General features: G+C 41.8%; 1 protein-coding gene across 1 annotated transcript in view; it reads left to right on the forward strand.

Moving 5' to 3' along the window:
- The first annotated feature begins 1653 nt into the window (after positions 1–1653).
- Positions 1654–20287, forward strand: part of PKD1L3 (polycystin 1 like 3, transient receptor potential channel interacting) — a 39418-nt gene continuing 20784 nt past the window's right edge. Inside the window, 13 exon segments of the mRNA XM_034639037.1 lie at positions 1654–1948; positions 3187–3309; positions 6927–7145; positions 7536–7643; positions 11368–11452; positions 12089–12347; positions 14453–14584; positions 17076–17252; positions 17732–17859; positions 17954–18080; positions 18731–18859; positions 19194–19209; positions 19212–19424. Of these exon segments, the coding sequence (XP_034494928.1) occupies positions 1654–1948; positions 3187–3309; positions 6927–7145; positions 7536–7643; positions 11368–11452; positions 12089–12347; positions 14453–14584; positions 17076–17252; positions 17732–17859; positions 17954–18080; positions 18731–18859; positions 19194–19209; positions 19212–19424 (2011 nt within the window).

Below are 20287 nucleotides of genomic sequence, written 5' to 3' on the forward strand. Positions count from 1 at the left end.
CTGAGCCTCCATAGATACATGCTGTACCAGTCCAGTGGCACTGTCTTTATTAAACTACAATTGTTAGGTCTTTCCCCCCCCCCAATTAGACTGTAAACATTTTGAAGGTAGGGCACAGACCATAGTCATCTTTCGTTCGATTACTGCAGTATTTTTTCAAACTGAGGCAGTGTATTCTTGGCATAGACACTTAAGAGAATATTTGATCCTGGTGTCTTTCCATAATGATTTTTTTTTAAAGATTTTATTATTTATTCGACAGAGATAGAGACAGCCAGCGAGAGAGGGAACACAAGCAGGGGGAGAGGGAGAGGAAGAAGCAGGCTCATAGCAGAGGAGCCTGACGTGGGGCTCAATCCCAAAACGCCGGGATCACGCCCTGAGCCGAAGGCAGACGCTTAACCGCTGTGCCACCCAGGCGCCCCTCCATTATGATTTTTAAAAGTAATATGAGCATCATTTGGGCCATTTGAACAACCAATTGAACCCTGAAACCTATCAAACTCTTTCAGTGCCCACATTTATTTGTATTTATTATCATATTTTGGTACCAAGAAAGAAAAATGGCTCAAATAAACAGATTCCCTGCAGGTGAAGGACAAATGGCATGCTGTATGAACAAAGGTTTTTCAGCAAGTTAAAGAAAAGTACCTCTCCCACTCCCCCTGCTTGTGTTCCCTCTCTCGCTGGCTGTCTCTATCTTTGTCGAATAAATAAAATCTTTAAAAAAGAAAAAGAAAAGTGGTGAGAGAATGGATTTTCCCTACAGCATGAAGTAGCGTGCATGCTAAATCAAAACAACCTGTGCGGTCATAAGCTAGTACCGTGTTTACCTGTCGGATCGCTATTTAGTGCAGCACGTTTACATTTCATTGGTTTTCAGCGCTGTTTGTATTTAATTTGTATTCATCCTTTCATCAGATATTTATTTTTTTGGTTTTAGGATTGTGCGAGAGCTTTAGCATATAGTTTATGCCTAGTTTTATGTTTGAAACGCATTTAAAAAACAGAATACGGTAATTTAAATACGTCCTGGGGGTCTGTAAGAATGGTTTCCTTTAAAAAAAAAAAACACACACACAATACATTTCTCAATTTTTTTTTTTAAAGATTTTATTTATTTATTTGCTCGACAGAGATAGAGACAGCCAGTGAGAGAGGGAACACAAGCAGGGGGAGTGGGAGAGGAAGAAGCAGGCTCATAGTGAAGGAGCCTGATGTGGGGCTCGAACCCGCAACACCGGGATCACGCCCTGAGTCGAAGGCAGACGCCTAACCGCTGTGCCACCCAGGCGCCCCCATTTCTCAATTTTTAGCAATACTGACTTAGATATTCATCATCTTCTCCTTTACGGTGTAGGCTCAGCAAATAAAGAGCTATTCTAAAGCTAAAGGCATAGCCAGTTGTGTAGACACAGGTGGTGGTGTTCTTTAAATGCCCATTGCTTTATTGATTTTTGCTGTTTGTTTTCAGCTCGTAGGGACTCCACCTGGGTTCTTAAAAACAAAAACAGAAAGCCTGTTATCTCCTTGACAAACTATCCCCTATTCCTAAAAGAATAATACCAATAAATGTGACAGACCCACCAAGAATATATTTAAAGGACCAGGCAGCTGCTGGGGCCCCCTTCACTGTTCTTGCTCAGAGAGAAAATGTTCTTCAGGCGAAAAATCTGGCTTTGGTTATACATCAGAACAGGTATCATTCTAGGAGGTGAGCTAAATATCCCAGAGCAACATGGTAAAAAACATTGTTATCAGCTTAACAGGTTTCACTGCAGCTACGAGGAAGCAGAAAATTACCGTGGTGTCCGGGGAGGACACCTTGCTTACACTTGGAATCTGGGGGTCCAGGAGCTTCTCTGGGACTTTCTGGAAGAAGGGAGTAAGTGGTGGATTGGGCCACATCTAAAGCACCTGGGAAAACATCAAGAAAGAAAGAATCCAGGTAAGGCTCTGAGATGAGTGTTTACAAAGGTAAAGTCCTTGCTATTACTCTGGAACAAGAGACAGAAAAAAATTTACATCTTTCCACTTTTGTACATAGAAAAATCGGTCGCTTTACTTCATTACCACAGTTCCTCTGAAGTATTTATATTGTAGGGCTTCAACCTTTGATTTGTCTGTGTAGCAAAGATGTTGAGGTTTTCTCAGAGTTTATCAAAAGCTAACCATACCTGATATTTCGCTGAAAGTACCGTGTAGGATTCTGAAGTGGGAAACCGTTTATGGCCACGTTGTTCCTGGCAAGTATCCTCTTCATCATTCTTGGCTCCAAGTTTCCTAATTCAGAAACCAGGAGAGAAATTATTTGCCTATTACCTTTCTTACAGAGATCTTTTCAAAATCATGCACCATAATATTGTGGTCTTGGAGGACAATCCAAGGCACTGTGACATCACCATCATCTTCATTGATCTCTAGGTAAATTAATATGAAATCTTGTGAAAACACATAATATGAAAAAATAATCTGTAATGTGCGGGCGTGATGTGGAGAACAAAGGCAAAAGAAATATAGAGAAAAATTAAATTTCCTTACAACTTCCAGCCCACTGACAGTTTCTGAGACAGGCAGGGTGATCTTCCTGCGGAAGTTTAACTGCCTCAACGTTAATATTTTGCCGGAGGCAAAAGGCAACCTTAGCTTGACAATAGCCCGACCTCCAGGATCCTGTAAGTCTTCTTGAACATCTAAAAAATCCCTTTCAAAACTTCCTTTATCTCTTCCCCCCCTAACCCCAAGATATATGTTAGAAGTCATCCTTCAAACATATGGCCCAATGATATCCATCTGAAGGGACTTGTGACTAAGGTTTACTAGACAGTAGAAAATGACCCCTCAAGGTCCGGGAAACCTTGCTTCCAAATTCCTTAGCGACTTCCCCGATCCCTAACCCCTTCCCAACTGGAAAGAATGTAATCAGTCCCTCCTCACATTCCCAGGGCAGCTCTTTCTGCCCACAGGTCCGGTCCTAGTGTTTAATAAAACCACCTTTTTTGCACTGAAGATGTCTCAAGAATTCTTTCTTGACCATTCGCTCCTGGGCCCTCCAACATCATCTCACATTGGGGGGATATCCTACATTCCATCTATTAGAAACTAACAAAATTCGGTTTTCATATTTACTTTTTAAAAAGGTTGATTTTGGAGTCTGAGGCTCACCTGGGTCTGGTCCTCCTTCAGCAGGTGTCACAGCCTGCCAGCCCCCAAAGCCCCTCAGCTGCACTTACATGTCCAGAAACTCCAACTGGATCTCATCAGAAGTGGACTCGTGCTCCCTGGGGCATTCTTTCATTTGCCAGGCTGGTAAGTGATGAAGCCACATGCCACCAACGTCATGATTTCTAGAAACTGATACTACATAAGGACGGCATGTAAGAGTATTGGTTAAGGCGTCTGCTCCGTGAAAAGGAGGTATATGCCAAGTGACATCCAAAGACCGAAGGAGGTAACAGCCCAAAGAAAAAGGCTGACAAGTCCCGCTTGACAAGAAATGCTCTATTAAGGGGGAACCACCCAGGAGGAGAATGCTTAAGAATGTGACCTAGTCTTGTCTCGGGGCAGATCAAGGACATTATGGCCCAAGGTTTACTTAAGGGTGTGGTTAAATGAAAAGAAAAACTGGGGTTGGGGGGATGGGGAGAATGTGCTTACGAAGGTTTCTTGTCACAGAGTCTGTGAGTGATAGTGCATAGGATGCGTGTGGGGGTTTTGATGGTATTGATTATATAATGATTTTCATGATACTGATTAGAGTGAGAAACTGTTCATCTGGAATGACTTTCATATACATCCCACACTTCAGAGCTGTGCCTGATGTTTGCCTTCATTTCTTGGGTGGAGCATGGGAGAAGGCGTAGCGGTAAACTCCATTTTCCTTTTGTGCACCCCTAACCCATTTGGCACTTGGGCTTCAGAGGGAAGAGTACAAAAGCAAAGGAGGAAAATAGTAATATTGGTGCAGGAAGACGAGAAGGTGAAGGGTGAGGAGGCTGCTGTCCTGTCGGTTTGCTTCCTCGGGAGTAGGCGATGAGAATTGTGTACATGAAGTTGGGTGCGTGGTTTCTCTTTCAATCTACGTTTTTCATGGCGGTTGTGTCCAGCATTTATTTATTCTTAGTTCAGTGATTTCTCAAGGACCTAACAATGTCACAGACAGTCTGAGTAAAAATTTTGTTCCACTTTAAAAATCACAAATATATTCTTTCTTTTTTTTTTTTTTTTAGGATTTTATTTATTTGACAGAAACAGCAAGAGAGGGAACACAAGCAGGGGGAGTAGGAGAGGGAGAAGCAGGCTTTCTACTGATCAGGGAGCCCTATGCGGGGCTTGATCCCAGGACCCTGGGATCATGACCTGAGTCAAAAGTAGATGCTTAATGACTGAGCCACCCAGGCGCCCCACACAAATATATTCTTATTAAAATATGAAGCATCTATGGGTTCTTTATAAAACAGAACACGTTGCAATATTTCTCTATTATAAGAAAAAAAAATCACCTTCTTCAAATACTGGGTATATCAGGGTAGTAAATTTTTGGCTTCCAGCTTCTCATTCTCCACCCTTTCAAGCTCTCTGTGATACGCTTACCCGATTTTGCTGTGATAGCACGCTGTTGTTGGTGAGGCCAAGGTTGTGAGGCCATTCTCTGCATTAATCAAGGGGTCCTGTGTTTCATTGTCACAAATGTGAGTGTGCCACCTTACAATTGTGAACCGTTTTTCATCTTGACCGGAGGTTATTTGGCCCAACTCATCTCCAGGACTGGAAAAGCAACCCTTAATGCAGCCTAAATGATGATGATTTTCCGTTCATTTTTCACTCTCCAAGAGTTGAGTTTTTAGACATTTCGCCTACTCTTGGTTTTGGAGTGAAAATGTCTTTCCTAATATTATCATTCATGCACTTGCAAGAGATTACTGCTATGGAATATGGAATGTTCATGCAGAAGATAATCTTGGGCAAAAAAAATTCTCGGGGCATCTGGCTGAGTCAGTGAGGCATATGACTCTTGATCTGGGTTGTGAGTTCGAGCCCCATGTTGGGTGCAGAAAGTACTTACACATAAAATCTTTAAAAATAAATAAATAAAATTAAAAAAAATATTTTTAAAAACAACAAAAAATGTTTTTAAAGAGAATTCTATTCCATTGTCTAAGCCAACTCACCAAATTCTGAACCTGCATTCCCGTAATGAGGTGTTTCTGTAGTTGGAGTTCAGGCTCTAAAGTCAGACTTCTCTAAGCTCATGTCTTGATTCTGGGACCTTGCCTATGTAGCCCCTGGGCAGTCCTTCAAAGGATTGTTATGAGAATTAGTAAGATGATACAAGTAAAGTATTAGAACAGTGCCTGGCAGTTATTACTATTAATATTATGAAATTTCTATTTTTTTGTGCAAAGTTCATTTCTGCTTCTAGATAGCATCACATTCATGTCAAAGGTCATTGGATCTCTTGGAGATTTGATATTGCTACTTACCTTTAAAACTAAAGTTTTGGCACAATGTAATTGCATAGTATTCAGAAATAGCTATTGTTGGGGTGCCTGGCTGAGTCAGAAAAGCATGTGACTCTTGACCTCGGGGTCATGAGTTTGAGCCCCACGTTGGGTGTAGAGATTACTTAAATAAAAAATATAAGAAGGAAGGAAAGAAAGAAAAGGAAAGAAAGGGAAGGAAGGAAAGAAAAGAATACAAAGAGAGAAAGAAAGGAAAGGAAAAAGAAAAAAGAAAAGAAAGAGCGGGCTATTGTCATCATAGTGTTTATACATTTTATTGTGAACTGAAGAAATGCCCCTTCCAGGGCACCTGGATGGTGCAGTCTGTTAAGCATCTGACTCCTGATTCCAGCTCCGGTCATGATCTCAGGGTTGTGGGATCCACACTGCTGAGCGTGGAGCCCGCTTAATGAAGATTCTCTCTCTCGCTCTGCCCCTCCTTACCCTGCTCCTGCACAGGTTCTCTCTCTTAAAGAAAACAAAAAAAAAACAAAAAAAAAAACAAACCCTCTTCCAAAATAACATGTTGGTGGAAGAAGTATTTGTAAATTTGTTCCTTAACATTCAAGAATGAAGTCTAATGTTTCATATTATGAAGTATTGTTGCCCAAAAATAGAGAAATGCAAATTAAAACCGAGATACCATTTCCCACCTATCAGATGGGCATGAATCCACAAACTTAACAACATATTCTGTCGGCAAGACTGTAAGGAAGCAGGTGCTCTCATAAATTGCTGATGGAAATGCAATGAGATACTGTATCTAAGGAGAGGAATATTTGGCAGTCTAGCAAAATTGCGTTTATATCTACCCTTTGACTCAGCATTCCTGTTGCTGGGAATCTATCCCAATGCCACTTTAAGAAAGAGGGTAATATGAATATATATGCATATATACCTACACACACATATTCATAAGCATAATAAACAAAAGCTAATGAAAATGATTACTTATGGGGGAGGGAGGGAAAAGGCTGGAAAGGACAGAGATAGAATTTAGATCTTTCTGAATGTACCTGGTTTCATAATTTTGTCATTGGAACTCTATAAATGTTTTACATAATTAGAAAAAAAAAAAGACTGTTTTTGTTTCCTAAAAGTAAGGAAGAAGAACAGGAGAGGAATTGGATGTAGCAAATGTAGACAATTTTTAGGTTAATTTTGCTCAAGAGCAGGAAGGAACTAGGACAGTAGTTCATGAGGCAATGTGAGTTGGTGGTTTGTCTTAAGATAGAAAAAATAGGACAGTGTCCTTGATCTGAGCCAGCGTGCAGCTAGAGGGATTCGCTTTGGGTAGGAGCGCGGGGAGCTTGTAGGAACAGGACAGAAGGCGGTGTCTGGGTGTAGATGCTTGCCAGTCAGGGGCAGATTTGGTGACAGGACTCTGTGGAGGGGACTCTTATTGCTTCCATTTTCTTTTTGAAGCAGAAAGCGAGGTTATGACCTGCCCTGGGAAGAAGATCAGGGATTTCCTTGTCATCGGGGATACAGTAGAGGAGGAAATGGGAAGGAGTCCTCTCAGAGGGCGGAAGCATGAAGAGACCTGGGGAGCACAGTCCGATTGCCAGGCTTGTGATCTGCATGTAAGCGGAGATAAAGTCAGTGAGGTGGTACGATTTTGTCAAGCCGCGTTGGGCCGCGTGTGTGAGAAACAATAAGTGCACACGAGGAGGCGTGTTCAAGAATTTATCGTTCACCTACTGAACTCTCTTCTCTCTGCCAGTGGGAATTACACAATATGAGGAGAATATTACCCTTAGAATGTAATTTCTTAAAATGAACTTAATTTTATCTTCTTATTGTTGACCCAGTCAGTGGACCTCATTTTGTGACATTGGAGAGTAGCAGGTGTAACATCCAGAGCAGAAGAGCTCCTTGAGATTTCCTATGCTCTTTTGGAAAAAAAAAAAAAAAGATAGTAATCTTTCATTTATGTTGTCTTGACTCTCATGTATGTGCTGGTGACAGCTATGTTAGGGACTTACAGCTAGAGCTATATACTAGAACTTCTCTTTTCCATTGGCTTCCAAGTAGATGCTTTTCCAGACCAAGATGAAAGACATGGAAATAATTCTAATTTACACTGGAGACCCGAGAAGACAGAAGGAGAAGCCGCAGTTCCAAGAAACAAAAGGACCTCAGGTAATAGGTAGTGAAATCAATTCCTGCCTGAAAGGATGCCCGTGATTAGTTAATGCTGAAGTGTGTCGTCGTAACGTGTACGCAATCAGCATTGTTGCGTTCTGTTTTCTCTGATCTTAGCATTGCAGTCTTTGCTCTCATGGTGTAGATACTTACTTTCTTGATGGGCCTTTGGCCGTCTTCTTTTCACACGTGCCCAAATAAAAGACAAGGTTTTCTCCCACAAAATTTTCTATCCAAAGAGTCTCTTAAAGTCCTTGCAGAGTCTTTCATATTTTGGTGTTCTCTCTCATTTTTTTTTCAAAAATACTATTTGGGGAAGATGCATTAGCCTAAAATGGCCTCGATCAATACCAGTGTTGGATGATTGTAGAGATCACCTGACCAACCAGGTGGAAAAGGAGACAGATTTAAAATGCATCTGGTGATTATTCTGAGGAGGTATGACCTCACAACTTCAAGTCTTAGATGTCTTTGTCAACAAGCCCTCCAAGGATCCCTTAAAAGAGCAATCTAGAAAGTGCTGTTGTAGAGACATGAATATCTATCTAAAGAACAAACGTGAAAATCAGCTTTTCCAAATGCTTTTGTAACTGGGTGCTTGTGAGTTGGGGAAGAAGGATTTCATGATAGCATGAGATGAAAGTAAAGTTGGTGTACTTTCAAAACTGTTAAGTAATTGCAGAAGTCGTTCTGATGATAATTAAGGCACTGAGACTGAGGGTGCATTTGAAAAGTTTCAATAAAGCCACGTCATGAAATGGGAGTTTTCAGATAGCAGGGCTCCTAAGTTAATACGCTACTTTATTTATTTATTTTTTTAAAAAGATTTTATTTATTTATTTGACAAAGAGACAGCCAGCGAGAGAGGGAACACAAGCAGGGGGAGAGGGAGAGGAAGAAGCAGGCTCCCAGTGGAGTAGGGAGCCCGATGCGGGGCTCGATCCCAGGACCCAGGGATCATGACCTGAGCCGAAGGCAGACACTTAACGACTGAGCCACCCAGGCGCCCCTAATACGCTGCTTTAGATAACACGTGATTTTAAACACGCCTTTGAGAGCAAGTTACTGCTTTAAGTACCTAGACATTTGTTCACCTATATCCTTGGAAATGATATAGTCAAGTTTGCCTCAAAATAACTGTCTTTAAATGTCCTCCTTGAAAAAGGAGGACATTGCCTTATGTGGGGAGTGGCCTTATATTTAGGTATGTATGGTCCTTTGAAAAAAAAATTTTTTTTTCAATTTTTAAGTAATATCTACACCCAATGTGGGGCTCAAATTCACAACTCTGAGATCGAGATTGCATGCTCCTCTGACTAAGCCAGCCACGTGCCCCCCAGGGTCCTTTGATAATTTTGTGTCACTTTGTTTTACATGTGTTCCTATTAAATTTTGTATAAATGGGTCTAATTATTTGATTTTGAGAATGTTTTTATAGTAGAGTTTATCACATTTAAATGTATTTTTTTAAAGATTTTATTTATTTATTTGACAGAGATAGAGACAGCCAGCGAGAGAGGGAACACAAGCAGGGGGAGCGGGAGAGGAAGAAGCAGGCTCATAGCGGAGGAGCCCGATGTGGGGCTCGATCCCATAACGCCGGGATCACGCCCTGAGCCGAAGGCAGACGCTTAACCGCTGTGCCACCCAGGCGCCCCTAAATGTATTTTAATAACTGATGTCATCTCTTGCCTTGCTCTGTGCTTTCTGGTTCTAAAGCTTCCTTGCTACTTTCTTCTGTCCTTTGTTGGAATTTTGCTCTTCGGTGCTCTTGCTTTAATTGTTTGCCTTCACAGAGTTGTTCTTTTTGAAAACACATTCCTGCACCTGTGTTTCTCTAACGGTTGGGCTCAGGAGTGTGACAGTCTCTTCTGAAGCCCCCTCATCTGGTTAAAGGAATATAGCACATGTTAGTTTTTCTTTCCCCGCCCTCCCTTCGTAGATTTTGTTAGTATAGTCTGTGGGTTTTATTCAGGTTATTGTTATATTGGTTTTTTTTAATAGATTTTATTTATTTGAGAGAGTAGGGTGAGGGGCAGAGGGAGAAAAGTCTCAAGTAGATGCCATGCTGAGCCTGGAGCCCCACGTGGGGCTCGATCTCATGACTCTGAGATTACGACCTGGGCCAAAACCAAGAGTTGGAGGCTTAACCAACTGAGCCACCCAAGCGCCCCTGTTTTTTTTTTATATAAAACTTGAGAATACTTTTACAAAACTTTTGTCAAAGCCATATTTCCAACAATTTAGAACATATATCTATTTTAACTAGTTTCACATTTAGCACCAATCATTTTTATGCCATAACTTTACCCTTCTTGAGCTCTTAATTTTGTATCATCTCTATTCTAGTTGTTTCTACAAGAAAGATCCATTGGTGGAAATATTTTGGGAATTCATGGATACTCAAAATGCCTTTCTTGTCCCTTCCCAACAGGCCATGTTTTAGCAGGATGTACAGGTTATAAACTAGGGTCAGTTGGAGTAACAGAAGTCAAAATGCAAGCTTGAACCAATGGAAGTTCCTTTCTCTTCCACATCACAGTGTAAGCAAGCAGTCCAGGGCTGATAAGATGGCTCCACAGTTTACGAGACCCAAGCTCTTCCTGCCTTGTTCTGCTGTCATCACCTTGTGACTTGCATCTCATGGTCTTTAAAAGCTGCTTCCACGTTCAACTAGGAAGGGGAGATGGGAAAATGGGAGCCTGATCCTGCACTTTAAGGGAACAGCCTGGAAATTGCAGGTCACTTTTCATATCCCATTGGTCAGGATCTGGTCACGTGGCCATACTGCTGCCAGCGAGGAAGGCTGGGAAATGTAGTCCTTACATAATGAAAGGAAAGTGCTTAAATGCAGGAAAGAACGAGGTTGAATGGATGCTTTACTAATGACATTTTTAAAGCCTACTCTGGCTTTCATGATGTTACAATGATCATTTGTTGGTTGTTTCTTCCCTGCGTCATCCCAAAAAGGACTTGTGACATCTTACAAAAGTATGTGCAATACGATAAAATTTAAATTTCCTTTAAAAAAGGGCGGGGGGGAATGGGCATCTGGAAAAAATGGTGAACCATCGGCCTTCAGCTCAGGTTATGATCCCAGGGTCCTGGGATCAGGCCCCGCGTCGGGCTCCCAGTTCATCGGGGAGTCTCCTTCTCCCTCTGCCTGCTGTTCTCCCTGCTTGTGCTCTCTCTCTCTCTCTGACAAATAAATAAAGTATTTTTCAAAATAAATCAATAAAAAATAACAAAAAAGGAAAAAATAGTGAAAGGAAAGCAAAAGTAGAAATTGCATAATCTATAAAATTTCACATTCAAGAAATTTCTCAGCCTTCTCACCTTTGTGTCCTACATAGAAACCTTTCAGTGATGTCTAAAGATAGATTTACATTTACTTGACCCACTGAAAAAAATAGGTGTTTCTTTTGTATGAAAGAACAAGGATGAGGTCAAAATCCCTTAAGTCAGTATTTTCCAAGGGATGTTCTACGGAATAGTAACCAATATTGCTTAAAATGTTTCCAGAAGGAAAGAAAACAAAGGTCTTTGACTGTAGGACTTCTCAGAGCCTTTCATATGGCCAAACCTAACCACTTCCCAGCAGCTCCACCAGTATCACACCGTAGTCTAAGCCACCATCCTCTCCCAGCCGAACTCTGCATGTGCTGCCTCCTCATCTCTCCCTGGTTCTGCCCTTGGCCTTTTCTGTCAATTCTCAACACAGCAGTCAGAGGAGTGATCCTTTACGACACAAGTCGCTTCATGCTGCTGCTCCTCAAAGCCCCCAGTGTCTTCCCATCTCGTTCAAGGTAAAATCCTACTCTTCTCCATTACCTGACATATCAGCGTTCTCCCCAGTCCCATTCCTCATTGTCGCCCCCACCCGCAGGATCTTTCTGATATCCCCCACGTCCCAGTTTTGCTCATCTTGCCTCTTGTTCCTCCTCAGACAAACCCATCAGGCTGTGACCTCAGGGCCTTTGCACTTCTCAGATGCCTGTGTCCAATATATTGGCAGAGCTTTCTCCCTGTATTTCAACTCTCAGCAAATGCTGTCTCCATACATCTGAGCACCCTATCTTCAGCACACTATTTCCTTTCATCTGCTTGCTCTTATTACTCTTACTTAATACGTAGTATAATTTGCCTCCACTACTAAAATGGAGGCTCCATGGGGGCAAGAACTTAGCTTATTTTGTTCATTCTATATCCCTGATTCCCCAGAAAATTGCCTAGCATGTGGTAGATGTTTAATTATAATTTATTGAGTGGTTGATAATAAATACACTAATTAAATTGTGAGTCTTAAAGAGGGTAATACAGTATGCCACTTTTTCAAAACTGAGTACTGGATCTTTTTGAGAGAAATGCCCATTAATATCTTGCGGGACGTGAGAGTGCCAGAATAATTTTGGAAACGCTGCCTTAATTTTCAGTTGGTAAAATCAGATTCAGCCTCTTTCTTTACATGCCTTTCAGTCCAAGACCCTGTGTCATCCCATCGGCCCATTTCCTTCAACGCTACCCAAAGTCACACGGCAGGTCCTGGCAGTGACCTCAGCGCCCACCAGCCCGCCTCTCCCTGGCCTGCCGGCACTCACCCGGCAAACTCTGGTAGAGGTGACCCCAAGCCCCAAAGAGGACTCGCAGGCGGAGGTCTTCACCACTCACCTCCAAACATCACTGCAGGATGCATCTGATCAGGTAAATGTAGAAAACCAAGGTCACCCTGGGGACCTTGTGACCCTGCGAAGGTACTTCTGTCCTTCTATTTTGGTGATGCTTCGAGAAGAGCTGTGTAAGGAGGGGGCCTAGTTCACCCTCTGCCTCTGAGCAAAATTTCCCTCAGGGTGCCTGACAGACCAGCACGTGCCCCAGTGAAAAGCAGGCACTGAGCGAGTCCGTGGAGACAGTCCACAGTGGGTTCCATACCCTCTTCAGGATTTTAATGTCTTATTTTTATTTGCTGCTCTTATATTTAGTGCTTCAGACGGGGAAGAAGTTTTGTCCACCTGCCACAATTTTCCAGCAGTGGCACCCCCTTCTGGACAGTTCTTCCTACTCACCATCCCGGTGCTCCTTTCCCCTTTGTTCCCTTTCCCTCCACAAATTTCAGAAAAAGCACAGCCACTTTGATCATGTTGACTGAAGAAAATCATCCTGCTTCTCTCTCATTCTCTCTCTCTCTCTCTCTCTCTATATATATATATATATATATATGATTTTTTTTTTTTAGCACAAGCCCTACTTACATGCAATCTAACATTTCTTTGCTAGAGGATAATCCTGTTTGTGTTGGTTCTGCTTCCAGCAGGAATTGGAACTAGATGTTCACTACTGTTTCAGTCAGCACTGTGTGCTCTTGGCAGAAAAACTGATCTCCAGCAGGTTAAACACAGAGTGCTTTGTTTTCCTTAAATAAAGAGAAGTCTGAAGTGTAGAATCCCCCAAAAGGCCTACAGATAAATTATTAGAAACATAAAGAGAACTTGTCAGCGTTGCTGAATACCAGATCAATATACTAAAGTTAATTGTACTTAGCAGCCTCAATCAGAAAATTAGATTTTTTTAAAAGATAGAACAGCAGGGGCTCCTGAGTGGCTCAGTAAGTTAACCGTCTGACTGTTGACTTTGGCTGAGTCATGGGCTCAGAGTCCTGAGATGGAGCCCCTCGTTAATGGGCTCCGCTCTCAGCAGGGAGCCAGATTGGCATCCCCTGATCCCCCCCACACACACAGGGTCTCTCCCCTAAAAAAAAAAAAAAAGAAAGAAAGAAAGAGTGGCAAGTACAGGAGTAAATCTAACCAAAGATGGTAAAACTTGTATGGAGACAACTATAAAGCTTTATTAAGAGCCATTAAAGAAAGGCGTAGTAAATGGTGAGATCTACCGTGATTCAGCCCCGCTCTAAAGCATCAAATAAGCCGTCCTCAGTGTCCTTCCTGGCTATCGCGTGGATGGCGTTATATACAACCCGACCTGCCCTGGAAACATGCGGTTCGGTGGCAGCTGGGTCTCACTCATACCTTTATTCCTGCTTATTTACACCTTGGTCCCAAAGTGTGAACCCAAACTGGGTGTTTCTCAATTCTAAGATCATTCTGTAACTGGTCTAACCTCTTACAAACCCTGTGAATTACAAATAACTTTATTCAGTTGTATGGCCCGCAAGGGCTGGATCGTGACTGACTGGACCGGCTCTAACTTCTGAGCCCAGCTGACTGAATTAAGCTACAATGGGCTATTCTTTAGAAATGGCAGTAAGTAGCTGGTGTAAACAGAGATAATCTCAGGGCAGGACTTCCCGTTCAAAAGCAGTTGCCTCTTACAGTTTTGGGACCACATCCAGAGTTCTGGGTTTGTTTGCTCAGAATTCCTGCCTCCCACCTCCTGCCGTGTGGAATTTCAAGTACTCCCTTCTTGAACATGAACTCTTGCATCAAGGGACATAAACCAGTGGGAAACCTGAGGCGATAAGCATGCTTCTGAATAGAGAAGTTTGTTTTTGTCATTTTGATTTCCTCACTTGATCATGGCCATGAGATTTACACCTCTCTTATAAATCTTATTTCCGTACCCATCCGTCCCTGTATCAATCATTGTATGACCTTTGTGTCTATTCCTCTACTCTGTGAAAGAGATGGACATTCTATCCATTTGCAGAGAAGCTTCTGAAAGTAGTAACTGTTACAGGGAGCCTGTGATTCATCGAGTTTGTCATGTCAACTCTTGTTAAAACAATGTCTCAAACTACTTAAGTGCAGTCATTTTCTATAAATAATTTTGGCAAAATTCTTTGTTCCCAACAGGTCGTAGACGAGATAGCAGGGAACTTGGGCAAACCGACGGATGGTTTGCAGCCTCGCAGCAAACTACAGACAGCTTGTGAGATGCTCCAGAAACTGACAGCCTTTATCCCGGGATTTTCTAAGTCCGCTCAGGTAAGCAGAGGGTGATCGGGAGGAAACGAGGTATGAGAAACGGGGAAGCGAAACAGAGAAAAAGTATGTAAAACAGAAAATACAAACCTGGAGATGGTGTCCTGTGCGGAATTTAGCCTTACGAACTATTGTGTGGAGACTCAATGCAGCATTTAGCCAGCATACTTATACCTTTAACTCTGAAGATTGAGAATAAATTAATCAGTAATGACCTTCTCAGATATGCGGTGTTTCTTTTGTTCATTTATGTGGTTACTGTCTCTCTTATACATTTGTTAGACATCACGGGAGACAAATAGATCCACTCCTTGCCCGAGATAGAGCAGTTCAGCTTTGAAACAGACCTCGGCCTTCAGTGCTCCAAGATATTTACACCTGTGGCTGCCCCATTTGCCAGGTCATTCCCAGTAATTATTTGTGCCTGTCTCCACTCCATACACATAAGTAAATTAAGGGACTAGGATTTGTGAGAATTTTCATTTTTTCTTTTCCATGTCCTATATTTTCAGATATTCTGCAATAGGCCTGTAAATGTAATCTGTGCTGGTTTATTTGGGCCTCTTTTTTTTTGAGAGAGAGAGAAAGAGAACACATGTGAGGGTGGGTGGGGGGTGGGGGCAGAGGGAAAGACGGAGAACCTTAAGCAAGCTCCATGCCAGCACTGAGCCCTGATGTGGGGGCTCAATCTCAGGACCCTGAGACCATGACCTAAGCCCAAATCAAGAGTCAGGAGCCTAACCGACTGACCCACCCAGGTGCCCCATTTGGGCTTCTTAATTCCAGAAATAATGCATGCTTGTTATTTAAAAATCTGAACAAAAGCATATAAAGTTCTAAACAAAAGCCCTCACCATCTTTGTCCTTCTTTCTAATGCCATTCTCTAGATGTAACCGCTATTATCAGATTATGATTAATTTGTCGTGCATATCCTGCCAGACATTTTTCTGTGCATAGAGAAGTTTGTCGTTTTAAAAAAATGGGGTTAAAGTATACAAATTTTTCAGCCCCTTGATTTTTTTTTTATTTAATCCTGTCATGGATATCTTTTTGTGTCAGTACATACAATGAACCAATAATTCTTCATGTGCATTTGGACACTTTTCGTTTGTCTACTCTCGAAAATAGCAAACCCATGAACATCCATGCCCCTATGTCACTAAGTACTTATGCAAATATTTCTGTGGAATTGAGTGCCGGAGGTAGAATTAGGGGGCTTTTGCATTTTCAATAGATGACAAAATTGTCTCTCAAAAGGCACCGTTTTGGGGCGCCTGAGTGGCTCAGTTGGGCTTCTAACTCTTCATTTTGGCTCACGTCGTGATCTTGGGGTCGTGGGATCAAACCATGCTGAGCATGGAGCCTGCTTGGGATTCTGTTGCTCTCTCTGCCCCTCCCCTCCCTCTCTCTCTTGCAAATAAATAAATAGGCACTGTTTTACGTCCTTACCAACCTTTGCCCCACAATCTCCCAATTTCAAAGGCAAGAAAAGAAAAGGAGGAGGGAACATTTTACTGATTACTAAGGCAGCTGGACATCATTGTGTGTGTTGACTGACCATGTGTATTTCTTCTCTCAATTGCTTCTTTGTGTCTTTTGTCCATTTTCCCCCCAATGTGTTGTGTGTCATTGTTTTTACATGTTTGTAAGAGAGCTTTATTTATTATTGATGTTGATCTTTTGTTGTACATGTTGCAAATATTTTGTGCCCAGGTCTTATTTTTAATTTTGTCTATTGGATCTTTTTTTTTTTTAAGATTGTATTTATTTATTCATTCGACAGAGAGAGAGACAGCCAGCGAGAGAGGGAACACAAGCAGGGGGAGTGGGAGAGGAAGAAGCAGGCTCATAGCGGAGGAGCCTGATGTGGGGCTCGATCCCATAACGCCGGGATCACGCCCAGCCGAAGGCAGACGCTTAACCGCTGTGCCACCCAGGCGCCCCTATTGGATCTTTTTTATGCAGAAGTTTTTAACAAATATTACTTTGAAAACAAAAACATTTCAAAACCAAAATAGTCATACCCACAGTGGATAGTCTGTCAATTTGCTTAACCATCTTACTTGTTTTGCCTGAGAACAACCTACCGAAAGGAGAATTGGGGTTTTCTGTTTCATTTAAAATTTTTCTTGTTCTCTATGTTAAGTCAATCTTGAAGGCTTTTGAGGCCCGAGTTTCAAGGCATAGTCTACTCAGTGTTCCAGCCAGTACTGCTCTTCCCCTTTTTATAGCTTAGTTTGGTGAATTAACCATTTGATCTGCTTACCACTCCAGGAGGGTTCTGTCCATTCCTTAGAATAACATGAAATACAGATCCTCCCTATAGGTCATATGTAATATATTTTCTTTTCCTTCCAAGTTGTAACAGTGCTTTTTATAAAAATGTGTTTGAAATGCCTAAAGAACATCGAACTTCTGATAAGAAGAACTCAAATAAATTTAAAACAGGCAGAAGCAGCTCAAGGATGTGTGTTTGCTTCCTAAAACTCCCAGGTCAATGTCCTCAATCCCCTTGTTGACCTGAATGAGCAGTTTCCTGAGAGGGCATTTGAGGGCAACAGCAGTCAGGACTTCGAAAACCCCATCACTGTCTGCCTCATTCACTCCATCGACAATGTCATGGAAGCTGGTGAAGCTGGTCTGCAGAGATCCAAACAGGACATTGAGCAGGTAGCTATAGGAGATGCTGGTGTTGAACTCCTTTTAGAACTTTTTAATCTTGGGGCACCTAGGTGGCTCAGTTGGTTTAGCGCCCAATTCTTGATTGGCTCAGGTCGTGATCTCAGGGTCATGAGACCGAGTCCAGCATCGGGCTCCGTGCTGGGTGCAGAGTCTGCTTGATATTCTCTCTCCCTCTGCTCTTTTCCCCGCTTGCATGCACGCACACTCTCTCTCACGAATAAATAAATCTTAAAAAAAAAAAAAGGATTCTCCCTCTGCCTTTCTCTCTGTCCCTCTCTTAAAAAAAAAAATCCAGGGCAGCTTATATCATGGGACAAAGAAATATGTCTTTGGGTGGCCCTCTTAGTTGATACGAAGGGTGGTGAGTTTTTAGCCAGACTGGAAGGACTTTCTCTGGGTCCTTTCCAAAGAATGTTAACTTTTCTTATGTTATCGTCAGGATCTTGAGTGATTCCTTATAAATACAGGTAGAAAATATGCTGGAAATGGCCTTGCTGGCCCTTGGGAAGATCCAGGAAGCGTTTCTACAGGAGAACGGGTTTTCTGAGTCGTTAGTGACTCTGACCTCTTCCGTTGCTACTCTGATGCTGAGCAGGTAACAGAGGAGGAAGGGGGAGAGTTTCATTTTAGGTTTTTGATCTTTAGAAAACACACAGAAATTGGTTTCCCTTTAATTTTTCCTTCCTTAGCCAAAACATGTCAAGCAGGCCTCTGAGCTCCTACACTCTCCGGTCCCCAGCACCTGTGAGGTTGGGCTTTCCATCAGCCTCAGCTTTGCAAGAGCTCTTGAACAGACACCCAGGAGTTAATGTCCAAGTGAGTGTGAAATTGATTCTGACCCTAATGGAAATGGGATTGATGGCTGCAGGCACTTGAGTGCACCGTGAAGGGGGTGCACCGTGAAATGTGAGCTCACCAGACCAAACGAGAGAAGGCTGCATGCCCTGGATTTCTGTTCTACGATGGCAGGAATGGAGGCCTTAAAAATGATCCATGGTAGAGGTTGGGAGCATTAAACAGACTTCTGGATTTGACAGTTTCTGTGTTATGGTTTGAATTGATCTCAACTCTTCACTATGTATGTACAAAGCTGGGAATACCGGAATAAGTATTGACTCAATATATCAACTTAGCCATATTAGTATATTCTATTTCTTTCAGCAGTTACCTAACAAACAGAAGAAAGACTGATGCCTTATTCTGGAGAGCAGAATAACTTCCTAGTAATCATGAATCCTCTGGGTATAAAGATGTAAAAAAAAATAATAATTCTGAGGATCCCAAGTAAATGACATGTCTTTAATTCTTTCCAATATGATGTTCCAAAGAGAAATAATATTTCATTTGAGGTATTAGCAAGGGGAAAAATCCCAACATTTACTTTAATTTTTGATACCTTATTACCTATCAGGGTGTTATTTCTAAAGATTTCAGCAATGGATGAAACGGAGTTTTCTTATCTCTAGGTAACAGGACTAGCTTTCAATCCCTTCGGGGATTTTGATGACAAGAACATTGTCGGAAGCATCGGAAGTGTGTTCCTAAGCTCTAATATTAAATTTTTCCAAGTCGATGATTTAATGGAAGATATTGAGGTATGACTTGATTATTAGGGATTAAATAGGAGGGAATAGGAATTCTTGGAGAACAGGATGGAGGAAAGTCATTTGAGATTCGTCACAGTGCCATTATTTGATTATTGACATCTTCACTCAGGAACTTCTGCAAGGAGGTTACCTTACCTTTAGGAGAAGGTGTTTTAGGTCTGAAATTGTATATTGTCCCTTAATCCCTGGCTGTGTTTTACCTATTCGTGCTCAGGGAGGAAGACTTAGGAAGTTACATTCCATTATCACTAGAAAGGAGGCGGAAAGACATCAATGGATGGACCATCTTGAACTTGAAGATTGATTAACTGTCTCCTTCTAGATCATGCTGTGGAGAAATTTAGCATGGAAATCCATCCCACCAGCCTCAACGTGAGCTCAGATCATTTTATTATCATGGTGAACATCACTTCCCTGGAGAAATCCCTGATCGTGCGCATAGAACCTGAAAGTCCCCTTTTAATGACACTCTACCTGGGGTTCCAGTATCAGCCTAACCACACCCACTTCGATCTGAACATCACCCTTCCAAAGAATCAGGTGTGGCAAAAAGGTGAAGCCCCAATCAGAAACTTACTTTGAAATGCATTTTCTTCTTCTTCTTTTTTTTTTTAACTTTTTAGTTTGAGGTAACTGTAGATTCTGATTCAATTGTGAAAAATAAAACAGATCTCATCCATTTCACCCCGTTTCTCCTAGTGGTGACATAACTACAGCGTCGTATCCTAACCAGGAAATGACACGGATACAATGCCTTGACCTCGTTTGGATTCACCAGTGTTGCGTGCACTTGTGTGTGTTTATTAGTTCTATGTAATTTTATCACGTGTAAATATACGTGACCGTGAAATGCATTTTTTAAAAAGATGGATTGTGGAATGGATCAAGATCTATATGTGATAAAGCAAATTTAGCAAATTTTTTTTTGTTTTTTTAGGTTTTACTTAAGTAATCTTCACACCTCATGTGGGGCTCAAACTCATGACCCTGAGATCAAGAGTCGCATGGTCTTCTGACTGAGCCAGCCAGGTGCCCCAGTTTTAGTAAAGTGTTAATTATAGAATCTATCCAGTGATTATTTAGGTGTTCACTCTGTAATAGTCAACTTTTTGTATGGTTGAATATTTCCATGATGTTGAGAAGTAAAATTCCAGCACAATGGGTTGTATCTATATTTCAAACTTTATTTCTAATCTTAGATTTGGATAAGTACAGAGATGGCTCAGCAAGTCTTGGTGTAATATCAGACGACTACACTGTAGCTTAGAATAGTTAAGAATTTCTGTGATACATAAATAGGACCGAGATATACTTGACCAAAAAACATAGTCACTGGATATCAACTTTAAATGTAGTACTGGGGACTAGGCGGATGGGGTAACAGGGTGATGGACATTGAGGAGGGCGTGTGATGTT

The sequence above is a fragment of the Ailuropoda melanoleuca genome, chromosome 12, assembly GCF_002007445.2.
Source record: "Ailuropoda melanoleuca isolate Jingjing chromosome 12, ASM200744v2, whole genome shotgun sequence".
NCBI lineage: Eukaryota > Metazoa > Chordata > Mammalia > Carnivora > Ursidae > Ailuropoda > Ailuropoda melanoleuca.